At 37.7% G+C, this 17,727-nt stretch overlaps 3 protein-coding genes and 1 non-coding gene across 8 annotated transcripts; 2 read left to right on the top strand and 2 right to left on the bottom strand.

Moving 5' to 3' along the window:
- The first annotated feature begins 1,567 nt into the window (after window positions 1–1,567).
- Window positions 1,568–7,578, top strand: LOC140781904 (tRNA (guanine(26)-N(2))-dimethyltransferase 1-like). Its single transcript, XM_073128199.1, has 12 exons — window positions 1,568–1,874; window positions 2,953–3,243; window positions 3,409–3,496; window positions 3,613–3,734; window positions 3,804–3,943; window positions 4,007–4,079; window positions 4,169–4,257; window positions 4,415–4,520; window positions 4,647–4,868; window positions 5,424–5,618; window positions 5,711–5,788; window positions 6,868–7,578. Exons 1-11 carry the CDS (start codon window positions 1,662–1,664, stop codon window positions 5,735–5,737), a joined length of 1,566 nt encoding a protein of 521 aa, XP_072984300.1. The 5' UTR covers window positions 1,568–1,661; the 3' UTR covers window positions 5,738–5,788; window positions 6,868–7,578.
- On the top strand, window positions 7,565–7,636 carry TRNAD-GUC (transfer RNA aspartic acid (anticodon GUC)). Its single transcript has one exon. It is a non-coding gene; the product is annotated as a tRNA-Asp (tRNA).
- A 407-nt stretch (window positions 7,637–8,043) lies between these two features.
- LOC140793335 (UDP-arabinopyranose mutase 1-like) lies at window positions 8,044–11,268 on the bottom strand. Its single transcript, XM_073144756.1, has 4 exons — window positions 10,813–11,268; window positions 9,102–9,352; window positions 8,856–9,024; window positions 8,044–8,552 (listed from the first exon to the last, which is right to left on the bottom strand). The coding sequence occupies exons 1-4, from the start codon at window positions 11,134–11,136 to the stop codon at window positions 8,169–8,171; spliced, it is 1,128 nt and encodes a 375-aa protein (XP_073000857.1). The 5' UTR covers window positions 11,137–11,268; the 3' UTR covers window positions 8,044–8,168.
- A 596-nt stretch (window positions 11,269–11,864) lies between these two features.
- On the bottom strand, window positions 11,865–16,538 carry LOC140790205 (cytochrome P450 85A1-like). Of its 5 annotated transcripts, none has more exons than XM_073140208.1 (10): window positions 16,379–16,477; window positions 15,064–15,263; window positions 13,878–14,199; window positions 13,544–13,693; window positions 13,221–13,469; window positions 13,044–13,130; window positions 12,875–12,953; window positions 12,658–12,764; window positions 12,366–12,490; window positions 11,865–12,203 (listed from the first exon to the last, which is right to left on the bottom strand). In XM_073140208.1, exons 2-10 carry the CDS (start codon window positions 15,252–15,254, stop codon window positions 12,116–12,118), a joined length of 1,398 nt encoding a protein of 465 aa, XP_072996309.1. In that variant the 5' UTR covers window positions 15,255–15,263; window positions 16,379–16,477; the 3' UTR covers window positions 11,865–12,115. The 5 variants fall into 5 exon arrangements, with proteins under 5 accessions (XP_072996309.1, XP_072996462.1, XP_072996619.1 ...); XM_073140282.1 differs by lacking the exon at window positions 16,379–16,477 and having other exon boundaries at window positions 11,899–12,203; window positions 13,221–13,300; window positions 13,400–13,469; window positions 15,064–15,537; XM_073140361.1 differs by lacking the exon at window positions 15,064–15,263 and having other exon boundaries at window positions 16,379–16,538.
- Window positions 16,539–17,727: the final 1,189 nt, after the last annotated feature.

Genomic DNA, 17,727 nt, shown 5'->3' with positions numbered 1-17,727 from the left:
AGATCCATGGAGGAGGAGGAGGAGGAGGAGGAGTGTGCAGAATAGTATGGCCCATATCTGAGGACAAATCTTTTTGTTTTGGAAGAGGCCACCATTGATGCAGCCTTGACACATGCATGCACCACATTGATTCACTTGTACTACTTTGTTGGAGTTGGATATGAATCTGGATATGTATATATATATATATATATATATCTTAGGCTCAATAAAAGAGGAGGAGATCTATCATTTATTTTTATTTTTATTTTTATTTTTTTGGATGGGAAATTTTTCAAATAACATTGTACACTGTTGTTATTCTATGAATAACATTTAAAGTTTTCCGTCTTTGAGCTATTTGTATATAATTTTCATGTCAAACAGTACTCCGGAAGCTAAATTATCTTTTAAACAAAAGAAAAAACATATCTATGTCCTTTTTCCTCTCTTGACAGAGTTAAAACAACAGTAGGTTTAAACTACAAATAGCTCAAGAACAAAATGCTCATCATAAAATCACTAAAATATAAAGTTCATTAATTCAAGAATTTTCCTTTTTTTTGAATTTTTTTTTTCAAAAGAAGTGGATGAGGTTGGAGTACAATTTGGGTGGAATTCCAAGCTTGATTTGTGATAGACTCCAGTTGGTTTAATTATTGCAGGTTTCAGTAACTTTACACTTTGGTTTTCTAAGAGGTGTGAGGTTTGATGGTGGCCTAGTCCTAGATTGTGGTTGGACCACTTGATGGTGTGGACCCAAATTAATGGAGATGGATTCATCCAGTGAGTGAGTTGGAGACTCAGACTCAACAAACAGTTCCTCTTGTACAAGTAGGACCTCTAACTGTGCTCCTCCCTGATTAGAAACAGTTGTTGCTTTGTCCACTATCACTAAGGTTTTGCAGTAGTTGAGAGGTTCTTCTAGGAACTCGTTCAAATTAACAACACCATAAAGTTGTCTACTTTTTCTTTTTACCTCCTTTCTTCTTCTTCTTCTTCTTCTTCTTCACAAAATCAGAATTAACAAACATGAGAGGAAGCTGGGAGGAAAAAAAAATTTCTTATATTACATCGCCGAGATTAGTGAATTATCTCATTCCTTAGTTTTGAATCTATTTATCTTATGACCTTCAATTTTTGGATGTGATTTTAGTGTTTTAGCGATTTGATTTGATTTGATTTGATTTCTATGTTGTCGTTCAATTTTTTTTTTTCAGAACTTTATTTATAAGCAATAAAAATAGATGACTTTAATTATAATATGGTCAAATCGTAAGGTGTTATTTGTAATTTTTTACAAAAAATAAATAAAAAATAAGAGATGAATGTGGAAACTATTCAAATAGTGAGCACCAGTAGCATGCATTCATGTTAAACAGTTGGAATTTCGTAACAATTGGATTCAAATTGGATCTTTCCTGGAACCAGATCCGGATCCAATAGAGTTATTGGATTCAAATTGGATCCGACCGAAATGGAAGATTAAATCTGGATCATATTAGTGGGCCGGGTTCGCTGCTAACATGCTTGCCCGGCCCTATATAATGGCTATCTCCCGCTCAGTTTAGCAAGAACGTACGCTTGAATCTCCAACGTGCGCCTGCCTTTGGATTAGGGTTTCATTCGTGGCGCCAAAGGGGTGATTCGGTTCGGATTTTTACGTGTAAGGTGATCCTCCAATGCGGTTCGCAATCCGAGCTGCTCCGCCTCTCCATCTATGGCGGAAATCGTCAAGATTGAATCTTTCCGTCGCCTTCTCCTTTGTCTCTTCCTCTGCTCAGTTCGATACAGGGGACGTTGGAGAGATGCTTAGAGGCCACAGTATCATCAAGGAAGGGGAAGTGGAGATCCTTATGAACTCCACCAATAGCGTTTTCTACAACAAAGCCCAGGTTTTGGATCCCCCATTCATGTTCATCGTTGCTTTTTTATGGTTCGTTTTTGGTTATTATGGGTTGTAGGGAGGAAGCCCGTTTGTAGTCTTGGTTTCTCTTTGGTGAATTTTGTTTGCGCATTTTTGTTTTGCCTTTGTTGCTTTGTCGATTGGTTATATTGGATATGTTGATAAGCTGTTTCAAATTGCAATTTTACTTTGTTTATGGCGGCACTTGTGTGGTTGGATGATTAAAGATTGGATACATGCATCGCTACGATGAGAAGAACAGTGCTCGATAAGTTGGTCTTCGTGTAACGTAGCAGTCGAACCTGAAATTGTGAATTCAATGGGAGAAATAGCGGGGTTGTTCTGAAATTGAGGTGGCATCTTCGGCTGACATATGTCTACCCGTGCTTTGAGAAATATAGCAATTTCCAGAGATTATTTGGCCATTCTTCACCTCCTGAATTCAGCTTAAGTAGCACAACCTTATTGATCTCCTTCAAACTATTGCGATCACCCGTTTATTCTTAAATGTACTCAACAAGTATAATAAAAAGAAAAGGTGCGTTATGTAACAGGACCTATCACAAGAATTTTTTTTTATTAGGACGATAACTCTGAAAACTAAGAGTCTTACATGATAATATAAGCTAAATTCATCATTGGTTTTGGTTCTTTTAGATTGACTTAATGCACAATTAAAAAAACTGAATCTTACTATATGTGTTTTCAGATGGTTGATGCAGGGGATTGACCAAAGCCTGAACATATTTTGCAAAAATAGTATTTCTCTTTAAAATTGTTATCCTCATTGCAAAGGCAAGGATAATCAATAAAAATAAGACTCTTGTAGAGAAGAGTTTGGGGATATTGCAGCACTCATTACTAGGTCTCCTCCATTTTAAGAAGGCCTTCCAAATCATGGGGATACTTTTTGCGAAGTCCTATTTTGGTTTTTCTCTTTCTTTATTCACTCATGTTACTGCTCTGCTCGTCATTCAACTAACCTATGAGTCTGTTAGGCCATAGTGTTTCTGCGCTACTCATGGAGCATTACCTTTTTAACCTAACCAAGGTGTAACTATGTTCAGGTTAACAACCGAGACTTGTCCATTTCTGTTTTGAGAAATTATATATCAAAACGCAGTGAAGAACATGCTGCCATGTTAAGAAAAAAAGTTGGTTCAGAACCTAAGGTGTGTGACTGCACTTCTGATGAACCTGTACCACAGGATCTACACAGTATTGAACATGAAAAACCAGATGGAGATTGTGAAATGAAGCTAAATCAATGTCTAGAAGAATCCAGTCCCATGTTGGAAGGATCACATGATGTTTCCTTGAGACCGGAAGGGAACATCAAGGCACCCAGAGTTCTTGAGGTGCATCCTGAATTCTGTTTCAGTTTCTTTTGTGGCATTTAGCATTTTCTAGTATATGGTATTCGTAGTAGTCCTCTTTGGTTTTTTGAGGAAATCATAATTCATTGTATAAGTATCAGCAAGTATTAACTTTACAACTTGGAAATCCTTTTCATGAGTTTGTAGGCTCTGGCTGCTTCGGGATTAAGAGCTCTGAGATATGCTTGTGAAGTAGATGGAATTGGGGAGGTCGTAGCTTTGGACAATGATGAAGGTATACTAATATCTTTTATTCAGTAGGACTTTGTATATGAGGGAATATTCAATACTCTAAGGATAAGGATAGCATATTTGATTAGATGCTGAACCACATTACTTGGTTAACTGCAGTTGCTATAGAAGCTTGCAAGAAAAATATACAACTTAATGGCTCTCTTGGTTCTTCAAAGGTGGTAGCACATGTGGCTGATGCTCGAGTTTACATGCTCACCCACCCAAAAGAATTTGATGTGGTACTGTTTCTGTACTCAGACAGACATCTTAGTTTCTTTTAAGCCACAACCTGATAGTTGTTAAATCAGGTTGATCTTGATCCCTATGGATCACCTGCTGCATTCTTGGACTCAGCAGTTCAGACAGTAGCAGATGGTGGCTTGTTAATGTGCTCAGCTACTGATATGGCAGTGCTCTCTGGAGGCAATGGAGACGTTTGCTTTTCCAAGTGAGTTTTGTGATTCATCTGTTAAAACTGAAGCTGGCCACTATTGGATACTTACTTATGCAGGTACGGTTCTTACCCATTGAAAGGAAAATATTGCCATGAGATGGCTTTGAGGATACTCCTTGCCTGCATTGAGGTAATTCTTTGCAGATCTCATATCTGTTTCTCCCATCTTAATGATATACCTTCTGCCAGTTATAATTTTTTCAATTTCTCATAATGCAGAGCCACGCAAATCGTTATAAGCGCTACATTGTTCCCATCCTTTCCATACAAATGGATTTTTATGTCCGAGTTTTTGTGCGCATCTTCACGTTTGTTTCCTGTCGCCTTATGACTTACATGACTGTTCCTTTAAAAGAGAAGGATATATTTTTTTAGCAGCACGTGATGTTCATTTTTTAATATATATATATATGTTTTATTTTCGTTGTATAACTATATAAGTGGTGCTGGTGGATTCATATGCAGTTCAGCTAGTGCAATGAAAAGGTCTCCTCTTAAACTGTCATATGTGTATCAGTGTGTTGGTTGTGATTCGTTTTATCTGCAAAATGTAGGAAGAACTGTTTCTAAGGTATTTTCCTGGTTTATCTCTTGTTCTTATTGGTAGATAGCCCGTTTTTGTATGTCTTGCTTTCAATTTCTTTCCTTCTTTCATATAAATTCAATCCCATATATCTTTTCTTCCTGATTTATTTAGGGACATAAGAATAACAGCGAGAGATATGCACCTGGTTTTGGTCCTGCTGTACCTCATGAGTGCAGTGATTGTGGAAAGAAATTTAACATGGGTGGGCCTATATGGTCTGCTCCTATTCATGATCAAGAATGGGTAGCTTCCATCTTATCGAGTGTTGAAGCTATGAAGGACAGGTATCCAGCATATGAGAGAATTTCAGCTGTACTTACAGCAGTGTCAGAGGTATTTGATATAATCCTGCTCCTCATCCTACTGCTCAACAGTATGCTATGTGTTGTTGCTGACTTGCATCCCTTTTTAGTTTGTCAATTCTATTTTTCACTTTTTTGTTTTACAAAAAAATTGTTGTCTATTTTAATTTCTTTTTCAATTGAGTAAAGACACTTTTACATGCTATAATCATTTGTTATAGTTCTTTGCTGGTCAAATGCGGTTTCTGCTTAACAGTTTAACCACCTTTTCTTCCTATGAAGTATGGTTACCGGTTATTGGAAAATGTTCAATAATTAACGAGCAGTTTTTCGCTTTTCTTCTTCATTAAATCATCCTTGCATCTTATTGTCAGCAGATATATCAGGAGAAAGTTTTGATTTTCAAAGGAGAATCATTACTAACCCCAAAGCATAATTTTTTTGTATAATTTCAAAGGAGATAACGAAGCTTAGATCTTTTAGAAATATTTAATATGCACTTTCTATATGCAATGAGATATTAATAAATAATGGTGTGGCAGTTATCTCTCTCATGATCCTGAACTTGATAGTTAAACATTTGCAGGAGTTACCTGATGCCCCTCTGTTTGTCAGTCTTCACAACTTGTGTGCCACACTAAAGTGTGCCTGTCCCACCATTGCTATGTTGCGTTCAGCAGTGATAAATGCTGGCTATCGCATATCAGGCACCCATGTAAATCCACTAGGGCTCAAATCTGATGCCCCTATGAATGTCATTTGGGACATCATGCGCTGCTGGGTAGTTTATCTTCTCTTCTGCTTCTATTGTTCCCTATTTAATGTTTGTGATGCCTAATTATGTCTGTTGGTGTCGGTGTGTTCTTTTTATAGGTCAAAATTCATCCGGTGAAATCTTGAGAAGCAAATCAATCAGGAAGTGTGATCCTTTCCAAAGAACCGATAGTGCAAGTATGCTTCATATTCTCTAACTGACGGAATTACTCAGATAAAACTAATTATTAGCATAGATGCTGTTCGAATGTCCATAATACATTATTCACTGATAAAGCTAGTGAATTGTGGGATTAGTTAATGGAACGATGCAAAAGGAGGATTTTTAACGGATTAGAAATTGATCAAATTTCCCCTTTTTAATGAGCTTCTTAGATAGAGCAGTGATTTTAGTCTTGGCTCTATCGTAATCTACTAAAATTTCACTGTTTGTTGAGTTTTCGTATTAGAACTTCTACGACAACAACAATAATCTTAGGCCTAGTTTACTTTTGAAATAAAGTCAATCCTAGAATAGATATGTATTCGTGTTTGTTATTCTTAAAATGGGATCTTTATTTTAGAAATAATTATTCTTATGTTCACTTATATTCTGGAATAAGAGTTTAATAATTACCTTTGATGTGATATAAAGTAAAAGAAAAAATAGAAAAAAATATTTTATTTTTTATAAATATTTTTTGTTTTGATATAAAGTAAGTTGATGGGATAAATATCAAGGGTAAATTAGTAATTATGTCAGTGTGTGGTATAAGATATAATTTTGATGAATAATATTTGTATTATAGAAAAGGGTTATTATGATATTTAGTTGTTATTCTAGAATAAAAAGTCGTATTCTAAAATAAGAAAAAAAATTATTCCTAAAGTGAACGAGGGCTTAGGTTTTTGTGGTCTATAATCAATTTCCTTTTTCAACCTTGGCTTCAAAATGATAAGTAGAAGCTTTCACTGTCTAAGGTAGTAAAAGGTTGAGCAAGTCCGATGAAAAGCTCATCTTGACGCACAGTTGATTCCTACTAGAAAAGCCCATGCAAAAGTTGAGCAAAAAGTTTTAACTCTATTCACATACTAGTCTATCTCATAAACACTTTTCAGTTTTATAATGTTCCATCATCTGTATTACTGGTGTTTACGTTGCCTGATCAATGCAACATTAAGATTTTCTTGTGTCAACTGCTGATTGGATTAGTCTCACATCTCCTAATGATGAAACCGTCTAATTCTTCACTGTTTGGTCTCAATTTGTCTTGCAGGCAAATTTTTCCGAAGCAGTGGAACATCTCAGAAAAAGACAAGCTAAGAAGGCTCCACGGTTCCTCCCAAATCCTGAAAAGAATTGGGGCCCTAAAAGTAAGGCCGGCAGGCAAGTGAAAAGTAATCACCAGCCCATGTTTGGGCCTCATAATCTCAATGAGCTAACTTAGGCATGAACAGAAATATGGAGCACCTGAAGGTGATCTGATGCGAGTCAAAGTTCGACAAAAGGAAAATGATTATGCTGCCTATTTCGTGATGGCAAGATATAATTATTGTCGATTGGTTTAGAATCGCAGGTGCCTTTTTGATATTTGAAGGCTAATTACAATCATCTGAGTACCGCAAACCGTTGGTGCTGTTGGTGTTTAGCATACCAGAGCAGCAAAAGTCCAAGGTTGAGGCAAAGGCGGCTTAACTAATTCAAGCTTTTGACAGCTGAGTTAGACTTCTGCAGAACAAAGAAAAAAGCTGGCATATCAGTAGGTCTTATGTCATACAAACAAGTGAAGATTTATTCTCACAAACAGTTGAGGATGTTCACTATTACTTTTGGATTTTTAATTTCAAATTTGGAATTACCATCTGTAAATTTGTTTAGCTGTAAGTCTATTTGGCACATGCAGCGCTCTTTCTGGAAAAGAAATTTACTTTCCAAAGAAAGATGTATTTAAGAGTTTCCTTCTATCTAACAAGGTCATTGTAGTATAGTGGTGAGTATTCCCGCCTGTCACGCGGGTGACCCGGGTTCGATCCCCGGCAACGGCGTTTTTTAATCCTTTTTCAAAATTTTGACTTTTTCAGTTAGTTTTGAATTTATAGGATGTAAACTTGGTCGTTTTTCTTTTAGAATCATTAGTTTTATCTTTTGAAAAGGAAACTATTTGTCCTTTTACCTTTTGAGGAAATATTCATGTTGCTATAGTAGAAATTACTTGCCAATATAACTACTTCCTCCAAAATTGAACGGCTGCCAGCGAACGACATGAACCCATCAGGCCATCTGATGTGATTTGGTACTCTCGCAAGCTTCAAAAAAAAGCCTATCCCATGACCCAGAGGAAATCCTAATGCATGTTCAACATTAAGAAGCTACTGCAAAATAGATATTAGTATCAGAACACACAGATGTCTTATTCTAATTCCAAAGTAAGGACATATAGCATTCATCCATATGGAAAAGAAAAATTAATTCTCAATGAAGTGTTCCTAGAAAATAAGTTATCAGTAGTGTTACACAAAATGTGAGTGTTTCGAGGAAATAAGTTATCAGTAGTGTTACATAAAATGAAAGCTTATACTATGAATTCAACCCCAGCTTAATCCACTTCACCTTCACTGGTCCCTTGGCAGGTTCAGCAGCAGCAGCAGCGCCAGAATTTTCAGAAGGGTTGAGCTCATCCCACGCCTCGATCCATGTCACCATGGCATCTGCGAGCTTGTTGAAGTAAGCATCCACCTTCCCTAGCTCTGATCTCACCTTCTTGGATAGCTCTATGTAGCACTTCTGCACAGTGTCGCACTCCTTTGGGAGCTTCGCAGACTGGAAGAAGGGGATCAGCTCTTCTTGCCAGTAAATCCCATTGTACTCCTTCTTGAGGTTCACAAATGGATTGCTTGCCTTGCTATGCCAGATGTATGGCAGGCCTGTCTTGATGCCTAAACCCAAATGATCGCAAATGACCTACAAAACAATCATTTCATCAATTTATTGTATGCTTACAAGTTCAATTTCTGTTGATAATTAGCCCACCAACCATGTAAAGAAAAAATAAAAAGATATTGCTCTAAACATTGGTGAATTTTTTGTTGCATATAGTAGCCATCATATGATGTTTAGGTGTGAACTGGAAGTATGGAGGGCATTATGAATATTTGGTCCAAACAAAGATGGCTGAAACTTATTTTTCTGTGTATGGAGTTACCATCCACAGTTATGACATAAACAAAAGGAAAATGCCGTGAAGGCAAAGACATTATGACTGACCTTGGTGCACCAACCAGCCCACATATCATCATAGCGGCCAATAGGCTGACCATCACCCATAAGCCCAAAGTACATTGCAGGACCAATGAGCTCACGGTCAAATGCCAGATTCATCCCGCACATTGGAAACAATGTTCCTTTTGGGATTGTGAGGACTGCATCGACATACCTGATGTCCAAATTTAATGTATTAAAGAGTGAAACAATAATCCTTGTCAAAAAACCTTCCATGTTGAGATCCTTTACCTGGTATTCCTCTCACGAGGTTTGACGAGTTGTGTGGGTGCATCATAGTCTGGAATGTTAAGCCAAAGGCCATGAGAAACAGCAGTTGAGGCGCCTTCCCGAAGGCTGAAAGGATACCCACGAACAAAATCAGCACCTTCACGGTAAGGATCATATAGAGTGTTGAAGAAAAACGGAGTAGAAGGGCTAAGGAGGTTTTTTATGTGCTGCTCAAGTGCATTGATCTCCTTGCCAGATGGGTCTTTTGCGACCTATTCAAGAAAAAGTATCATTGCTGGACAAACTAATTCAAACACAGCCCAATTGAGAGAACTTGATCAGTAATTCACTAGGCATAAGAGAAGTTTTGAGACAAAAGCAACAAAGTAGGACAGAATCTTCATGGTTCAACATGTAACAAGAAAGCATATAAGCTGATGATAAGTTTAACATATTATATGAGACTACCATTCCCTTTGTCAAAAGCTAGGAATTTATTTTATAGATATCCCTGCACATTCATTATAAAACTTAACCCCACAGGAATTTGGTTCCAGATTCACAAAGTTAGGATGTAGTTCCAGCTAAACAGACCTTACATGGCAACAAACAAATGATAGAAAATAATTAAACTTCAAAAAAAGAATTAGAAAGTCAACCCATTGTTTAAGATAAAAAAATGCCGGTAATACAAAAGCAATTGGGACTTATGCAGCAGATCTAACCACATACCACAAAGGCCACAACCTAGATCTGCTAAATAATTAAATAAATACAGCAGTTGAATGATTTCATAAATAACATGCAAGGATGACATTCTTCATTGGACCAGAATACACCTAAATCTAGCTTGATTGTGAAAAGGCCACTCACATTAGATAATCTTGCTAGGCTAATGAAGCACTAAGTCAGGATTAAAATGCAAGGATCTAAAATTTATAATCAGCACTGCAGGACTTGTAAACCTAACTACAGCACTTAGAACCAAACGCAAGAAAATATTAGAGACAACAAAAGCATGAGAATCCAAAAGTCTAAGTCAAAGAAAGCAAAGATTCACACCAACTCTAGTAGCATGCTTGATCTTGAATTTCAAAGAAAACTTTTTGCTACATAAATAACTATAGTATGCGACTCATTGTACCACATAGCAGATCAAAAGCAATGTGAAAAATGACTTCCAGGATATCATCACGATCAAATTACATCTTTCTTGGAAAATCACCAGAAATAAATGGGATTTAAGAACTAGGAAAGCGACATTGCAGGAAAATGAATCAATACTAACGACAGAAGTTGTAGAACAGAAATTCCATGGCACGATTACAACCCCTCAAATGTATCTAATCTAACCGGTTGAAATCATTCGAACGTGTTGCAGCAAATCGAAAACCTTCAGCTCTATGAATTCTTTTTTTTTTTTTCCACATCCTCCATCTCAGAACTCAGAATCCAGAAAAATGCAAAAGGATGAACAATACAGTAAACTTTTCCGGGATGAAACCATCGAGTACAAATGCACTTATTCGAGAGAGAAAAGAAAAGAATTCCTCGAATAAAGAAAGCTGAGAAGATCCCTCCTTTTTCTCCACCCCGACTTCTTCAACCAAGGAAAGCCAAAACCCAGATCCAAAATCCCCTAATTCCCAAAATCCAAATCAGAAAGCACAAGTCGAGCCATAAAAATCAAATCTTGGAGACAAGTTGCAGAGGCAGAGATCAATCAACTCACGAAGCAGTCATCGTCGATGGTATAGATGTACTTCTTCTTCGACACCATGTACCCAAAACACCGGCAGGCAGAATCCTTGAAGGAGATGCAGGAGGCCTTGGGCCCAAGGATCCGGTTGATATCGTTGCGATTGTAGAGCTCGTAATCAAACCCCTCGGGCACCTTAATCGTCCTCGTGGGGTCACCATCTTGTACGATGATGAGGTGGTAGGGCTGGAAGAACGGCCTCCACATCTCCAAGAAATCGAGGTTTCTAATGGTCGGGATCACGATGTCCAACTCATCCTTCAGCAACGGAGTGCTCGGAATCGAAATCCCACCCATTGCGGTGGTGGCGTTGGCAGTTGGAGCGAGGTAGGAAGAGAAGCGCGACGAGAGGAGAGTTCTGAGATGGGAGAAGAGAGAGACGAGGAAGGACCTAGGAGAGAACAGAACGCGACTATAACTGTATGAGAGGGTGTTTTCTATTTCAGACTAACATTGAAACGTGAAACGTGGAACGAATAGCCAGCGGAGAAGGCAACGGGAAACGAGTTCTGTAACAGTGGGGAGCCAGGGAGGTGACCGGACCTCTTAGGAATTAAAGGCTGAGATCACGGCCGTTGGTTTTCCCGCGAGCATCGGATCACGTGGCCCGCGTGTGAAGCCGGATTTGCCGGATAGAAAGCTCGATAAGTTCGCTGTGTTTGTCGCCACCTTAAGCATCCTTCCCTGTATGCTTACCGCATCTAAAGAAGCTGGAACGGGGTTCACTCGGACTGTTGGGCCGGCCCGGAGTCTGTTCAATTCACGTCCAATTTAATAAAATTGAGTCTATTTGGGTCCTACTCGATTTGAAAATCTATTTAGACTTAATTTGATTCAGTTTGGTCCGGCCCAGAGCTCGTGATCAACCCAATCTATATTTATTACATGTCATAGAAAATAATACAAGAATTTTAATAAAAAAAGAAATTTTAATTGGTCCACGATTTCCAAAGCTGATTAATAATAGGAGGATGGTGGGAAATTGGGAATGCAACAGCTGAGTTGACGTGGAAGAAGACCTTCACTTTCGAGATCAACGAAGACCGGCATCCTATAATATTTGAACAGAACGGATGTCTATCATTGTAACATTTCAGTCCCTCTTGGGTCAAATTGGTCCTTACAGCTATGAGAAGAGAGAGAGAGAGAAGAAAAAGTATGACAAAAGATCATCCCATTCTTTGCTTGATTCCGCTCCAAAACAAAGGTGTCCTGGCATTCTTCACTTGTTACTTGTTAGTGAAACCATCTAAATATTGTGAAGGATGATATGGCATTAGTTATCCCAGATTCTGATATGTAGACCATTGGGTGCTTCAACTCTTGGAAACTTTAGCAATTTGCCCCCTCCAACTTCTTTCCATCTGCAATAATGAACCATAATTCATTGATTGCAGCAAATTTGTTCAATTGTATCACTCTTTATTCCATTACTTAGTGTATCTTCCAATCTCAACTTTCCATTTTCTTCTGATACACACAATGAGTACGTAAGAAAGCTAAAGATCAAATAAACTAAAACCCACCTGTATCTAGTCACAAAGTAGTGAAGAAAGACAGCAATTTGCACTGTTCCCAACTCTTTTCCGGGACATAGCCTACCACCTCCACCAAATGCCATGAAGTACTGGTGGGACTCCAAGTTCTTTTCCTGCATTTTTGTTGCAGAGCAGATGAATCATTTGAACTACAGCTCTGTGACCAATATAAATAAGTCTTCAACAGTTTGAACTTTGAACTTTGAAGAAGTTAATGGCTAGTGAATGAGAAGGAGAGGCTTAAACAATTTGTAGTAGTAAAGCTCAACTACTCACTCACCATCCATCTGCAGGGATTGAAATTGAGAGGTTCTGGGTGCATAAATGCATCGTAGTTGATCTCCCTAGTGTAAACATAGATCTTCCACCCTTTAGGTATAACAAATCCTGGTAGAAAAGGATGAAATAACTGAATCTGAAAGCTTTCTCTTGTATAAGATGAAGATGATATTACGGCAAAGTATTCCAAATAATTCACTTAGAGTGCTTAAACCAACCGTTCATTTCCATATCTTGAGTTGTTTTCCTCAGTAAGCCATTCACTACAGTGGCCAATCTGAGTGTTTCAAGGATTACCTGTAACAAGATCATGCCCATATACTATGAATAAATTCATTGCCTATATTGTGGCCTAATTCAAACATGAAACTGAAATCATCGACTCACCGCGCGAGTAAAATTCATCGACTTGTAATCCTCCCAGTCTATCGCATCCTCTGGCAACTTCTTCTTTCTAATTCCCATATGCTCATTCTTGAAGTTGAAGCACTCAGTTAGTTAAAACCAAGAAAAGAAAAGAGAAAGGCTGAAAATTTACTAGGCTTACAATTGTATTAGACTCACCCTCAGTTCTTCTAGAAAACTTGGGTGATCATGGAGATATTTGACAGACATCATTGATGTAGTCGAAACAGTTTCGAACCCTGAATAGACAAGAGTGATGATTAGATCAATGATCTGCTCATCAGTAAGTTTTGCATGTGCATCGTCATCCTTTCTCAAGAGGGCATCAAGCATGTCACCGTTGGATCTTTGAGAAGTTCTTCGATCATAAATTATTTTCTTCAATATACTGACGATCTTTCTTCTTGCCTGAAAAACATCCATTAGACACAAATTCAAAAATGCAGGAATAAGACTAGGACAGTTTGCAGGAATAACATTACCTGGATGCCCTGATAATAACTGGTGCCTGGAAAATTTATGGGCAATGAGAGGCTTCCTAATACAAGCTTCATGATCTCTGATTTGAGTGTTCCAGCAAGTGGACTGCTATCGATGTTAACAATTTGCTTAAGAATTGAAAACAACCACATCTGCAGAAAAGTAACACAAGTTCAGAAGTCAAATTTTCTAGGTTACAAAATTTTGTTTCTCTAGTTAGTTTCTAAAAGTGGGAACTTCTTTTCTCTTCCTGTCTTGATTATATTAATAACATCTAGTAATAGAGTATTTAACCAAATGTATTATTCAGTTGGGTGGATCGGAGATTTCATTGACCTCTTTCATCTTTTCTTGGATATCAATCACCTGGCCATCCCAATTGTTGATGAAAGATCTTGTGAATTCATCAATCTTTGAGAGGAGTTGGTCTCTTATCATGGTGGGACTAATAAGACCGAGCATACAACTCCTCATTGCCTTGTGAAGGGAACCATGTATGGCAGCAATGTTCCATTTTCCCAAAATGTCCAACATGGATTGTGGGTAGCCAGGAATGAGGCCCATGCTTTCATTCATGATGATGGATCTGTTGAGCTCTGGATCCATGCATATAACTGTAGGACATCCAAGTATATGTGTCTTGAATATATTCCCATATCTGAGACAGCCAAAAATTACAAAGACAACGTTGAAATGAAGTATGATGCAAAGAATCATAAGGAAAATTAGAGAGATGGAATATGAAAGAATTATAAAAATGGTGCAGAAGTATGATTACTATAATAGCATAAAAGGACTTAGAGAACCACTTAATCCTCCTAAACAAATGCCTAAATATGGATTGATAAGACAGAAAGAAAGTCCTAGATTGGTCTACAAGGATTCACCATTTTCACAAGGATATTGTCCAAGCATAAAAGGACATAGAGAACTATTTAATCTACATAGGCAAGTGCCTTCAATATGACTGACAAAAAAAGGGGTCTAATCACAAATAATGTATCAAAAAAAAAATCACCTTTTACATAAGGATTATGGTTCTATGTATTATAACTTAAATAGAAATATCAAACCACATATCACCATTTTACAATTAATAGAAACACCATATCACCAATTAACACAAACAAATAAAGTAGCAGGAGGAGAGAGAAGGAAAAATAAGCAGGACGAAAGAAGACACATTCGTTCCCTGCTAGTTCTTAAGGAGATATGAACAAAAATGCAGTCAATCTGACATCTCAAAAAAGAACTGCAGTCAATCCTATAAACAACATCCAACAGTAAGTACAACATGAAAACAGTATTTGCACATAGGAACTATTCCTTTTTCACACCCCAAGAGAACTACAACTTCCTCCTCCCAGCAATATTTTCTCATAAGGACAACATAAATGTTAATTCTGAAAGGGAAGCAGGAAAGCCAACATTCATATTAATAATACAAACGCAGTATCTATTGGCACACTGAATCCATGACAAACAGGAACAAATTCTACAGTGTCTACCAGTAGATTCTCACCTAGCTCTTTGTTTCTTCATAAAGTTTGGACCTTGCTTCAGAAACTCTGTTGTCTCACCAAACAGTGGCCACCCCATAGTTCCTGGAGGCAGTCCCTTCTTCCTGTACTTCACATCATTCCATCTCAAGAAAACACTGCAAACTATCATGAACCCAATGGCCATCCCCAATACTACCCCCAAGTCCACCATTTTATCCACCTAAAAAGGGATCTCAACTCACCTCACAATGCCCAGGAATAAAATGGGTTGTACATGCTTCTCTCTAGTCTGAGATGCATGTCTGCCTAGTATTTATAACGCTCTGTACTCCACAAGTTGTTATTGTGAGGGAGAGTACCTACCCCAAAATCCAAGATATCTACAACTAATAACAGTAAGATTCATGCCCTATTTGGGTCCACCATAAAAATGGTAAGGTTTTAAATTTTTATCAGCAAGCCAGTAGGCTAATATAATACAATGGACACATATCACTCAATATATCATTAGGCGCTGTAAATCGGCACATATGACCGCGCTAAGTCTCAGCCTTTTTCAGAAAAGCATCAAGTCTCAGAAAAGTTATTCTAGATGGTGATGCTAGGATTTGAACCTAGAATCCTCAACCTAATTGGCAGTCAATATGATATGTTGAAGCATCTATGTTGCCATATTTGTTTTAGATATTGGTTTGGTGCATCACATGCCACCTTCAGAGATTAGCAATGAAAAGCAAGTCTAGCTATCTTTGCAGATAGATATGCTTAATAAATAGCATATATTTGATGCATGTGCATTTAGAGAGTATCCAAGAGAACCTTGCGTATCTCAGCAAATCTAACACACACACACACACACACATATGTATATATACTGCAAGAATGCAAGCTTATCTCGAGTGAAGATACCTTTATTTTGCAGAAGAAAGATACATTAATTTATTAAATACTTAGATAAAAAAAGTTACTTGATGATCAAATAGTGGCAAATTCATAAGTGCATCAACTCCAATTGAAGGAAAATAAATTCAGGAGCCATATGGGCACAAAGCATATCCATCATATTTTGAGAACCTGTACTTAAATGTGATAATTCTCAAAATTTCTTTCATACTCATATGACAACTAAATTAGGTATACATATAAAAGATCTTATGATATTGTACAGCTGGTACAAACTGTCTCAAAGTCTGCATATTTTCAACATATGAAAACTTATGTCTATATAATTTGAGATAAGAAGTTGACGAGATGAGCAATGAAGTCAGTGGAATAAGATATGGACAACTATGTGCTACACCAGAAGCTCCATAGAAAAATGCACCCCATACATACATAATCACTAAACAGGCTTTAATCTCATCACATCGATCACAAATCAACAATAGCCATTCCAAGTAGGAGCAAGTCACTAGATCACTTCTATCACTCTACTCTTGCTCTGGGACTGGAAGAGAGAGAGAGAGAGATATGCCCCCCCCAAATAAAAGGAGATGTACTTCATATTTTTATGACCATATTATTAAACCCTAGAGAGTAGAGAAGAGCACATGGGTGTTGGGCCCCAAATGGTGTAGGCCTACACACCTGAGGTGAGGGTGTGGGTGTTGTCCGAGGCCTGGGCCAAATCGGTCGGCTAAGTGATGCGGTCGGATCCACCTTTACGTCGTTGTCACTCGGCTTTTGACCCGGTTCGAGTCTGCAAGTGGGCTCAGGTGGTCCAAACGCAACCCAGATCTGAACATGATCCAGCCCAAGTGGGTGGGTGGGCCCAATTTGACCCAAACCAACTCTGACATGAACCAGACTTAGATCAGGAATCTAAAATCTCCAGTCTCCAGTCTCCAATCTCCAATCCAATCTCTCATCCATCCAACTCCCAGTACAAAAGGGGTCATCAACTTTTCTTCGGTCATATGGACACCTATCACTGTCTCTTTTTTTTTTCTTTTTTTGCTTGTAATTAAGAATTACATTCATATCACCTTTTATTCATCACCATTCTTGCACATACTTCTTCTTCAAGAGAAGAGAAAAGAGAGAAAAAGAAAAAAAAATTACAAGTACATTACTACATGAGATAGTATGACAGTTATAAGCTTGTTCAATTATTTATCGCTGCGAGAGAAGAAGCTGTTGATGGAAGGCATGATCTCGGGAGGACGGTGGCCGAAGAACTTGCGAAGCCTATGCTGGCTGTATCTTTGTGCTTCATCTGCGTTGTTTAGGATTGCAGTGGTTCGATGAGCCTTCTTGATTCTAAAATTGTACACCAACAGATTATTATTAGTATTATTATTATTATTGTTATTAAAAGTGACAAGGTTTTAAGAATGAATTGAGGAAATAAAAATATATAACAGTATATAGAAACTTTCATTGTAGGAATGCACTTTATTTATGATAGCTGTATGAAATTTATCAGAAACTAATAAAGCTACACATACTTGCATTCTAAAAGACTTGCCATAGCATCATACTATTGAACCATTATTAAACTGCTTAGGATAATATCAAGTACTTATAAAGATCCACAAAAAATTCAGCCAGTAGAAATAGATTCAAGGATATCTAAAAAGAGCTGCAAACCTGACATCAGGATTCAGGAAAGCATTTCTAGTGAGCTGAAACAAGCACATGCTTGTCGCAAAGGTCATGGCAGCCAACAGTGGATATACCTGAAA

The sequence above is a fragment of the Typha latifolia genome, chromosome 1 (assembly GCF_019914945.1).
Source record: "Typha latifolia isolate L0001 chromosome 1, TyphaL0001v2, whole genome shotgun sequence".
Classification (NCBI taxonomy): domain Eukaryota; kingdom Viridiplantae; phylum Streptophyta; class Magnoliopsida; order Poales; family Typhaceae; genus Typha; species Typha latifolia.
The sequence above is the reverse complement of the archived record's forward strand: the minus strand, read 5'-3'. Positions and strand labels throughout refer to the sequence as shown.

Coding starts and splice junctions, on each gene's coding strand:
- LOC140781904 (XM_073128199.1), top strand. CDS start 1,662: ATGCGGTTCGCAATCCGAGCTGCTCCGCCTCTCCATCTATGGCGGAAA. Junction 3,497..3,612: donor AGCTTTGGACAATGATGAAG/GTATACTAATAT, acceptor GGTTAACTGCAG/TTGCTATAGAAGCTTGCAAG. Junction 4,869..5,423: donor TACTTACAGCAGTGTCAGAG/GTATTTGATATA, acceptor AAACATTTGCAG/GAGTTACCTGATGCCCCTCT.
- LOC140793335 (XM_073144756.1), bottom strand. CDS start 11,136: ATGGGTGGGATTTCGATTCCGAGCACTCCGTTGCTGAAGGATGAGTTG. Junction 9,025..9,101: donor CCTCGTGAGAGGAATACCAG/GTAAAGGATCTC, acceptor TTTGGACATCAG/GTATGTCGATGCAGTCCTCA. Junction 8,553..8,855: donor GGGCTGGTTGGTGCACCAAG/GTCAGTCATAAT, acceptor ATTGTTTTGTAG/GTCATTTGCGATCATTTGGG.
- LOC140790205 (XM_073140208.1), bottom strand. CDS start 15,254: ATGGTGGACTTGGGGGTAGTATTGGGGATGGCCATTGGGTTCATGATA. Junction 14,200..15,063: donor ATGAAGAAACAAAGAGCTAG/GTGAGAATCTAC, acceptor TGGCTGTCTCAG/ATATGGGAATATATTCAAGA. Junction 13,694..13,877: donor TCCAAGAAAAGATGAAAGAG/GTCAATGAAATC, acceptor ACTTTTCTGCAG/ATGTGGTTGTTTTCAATTCT.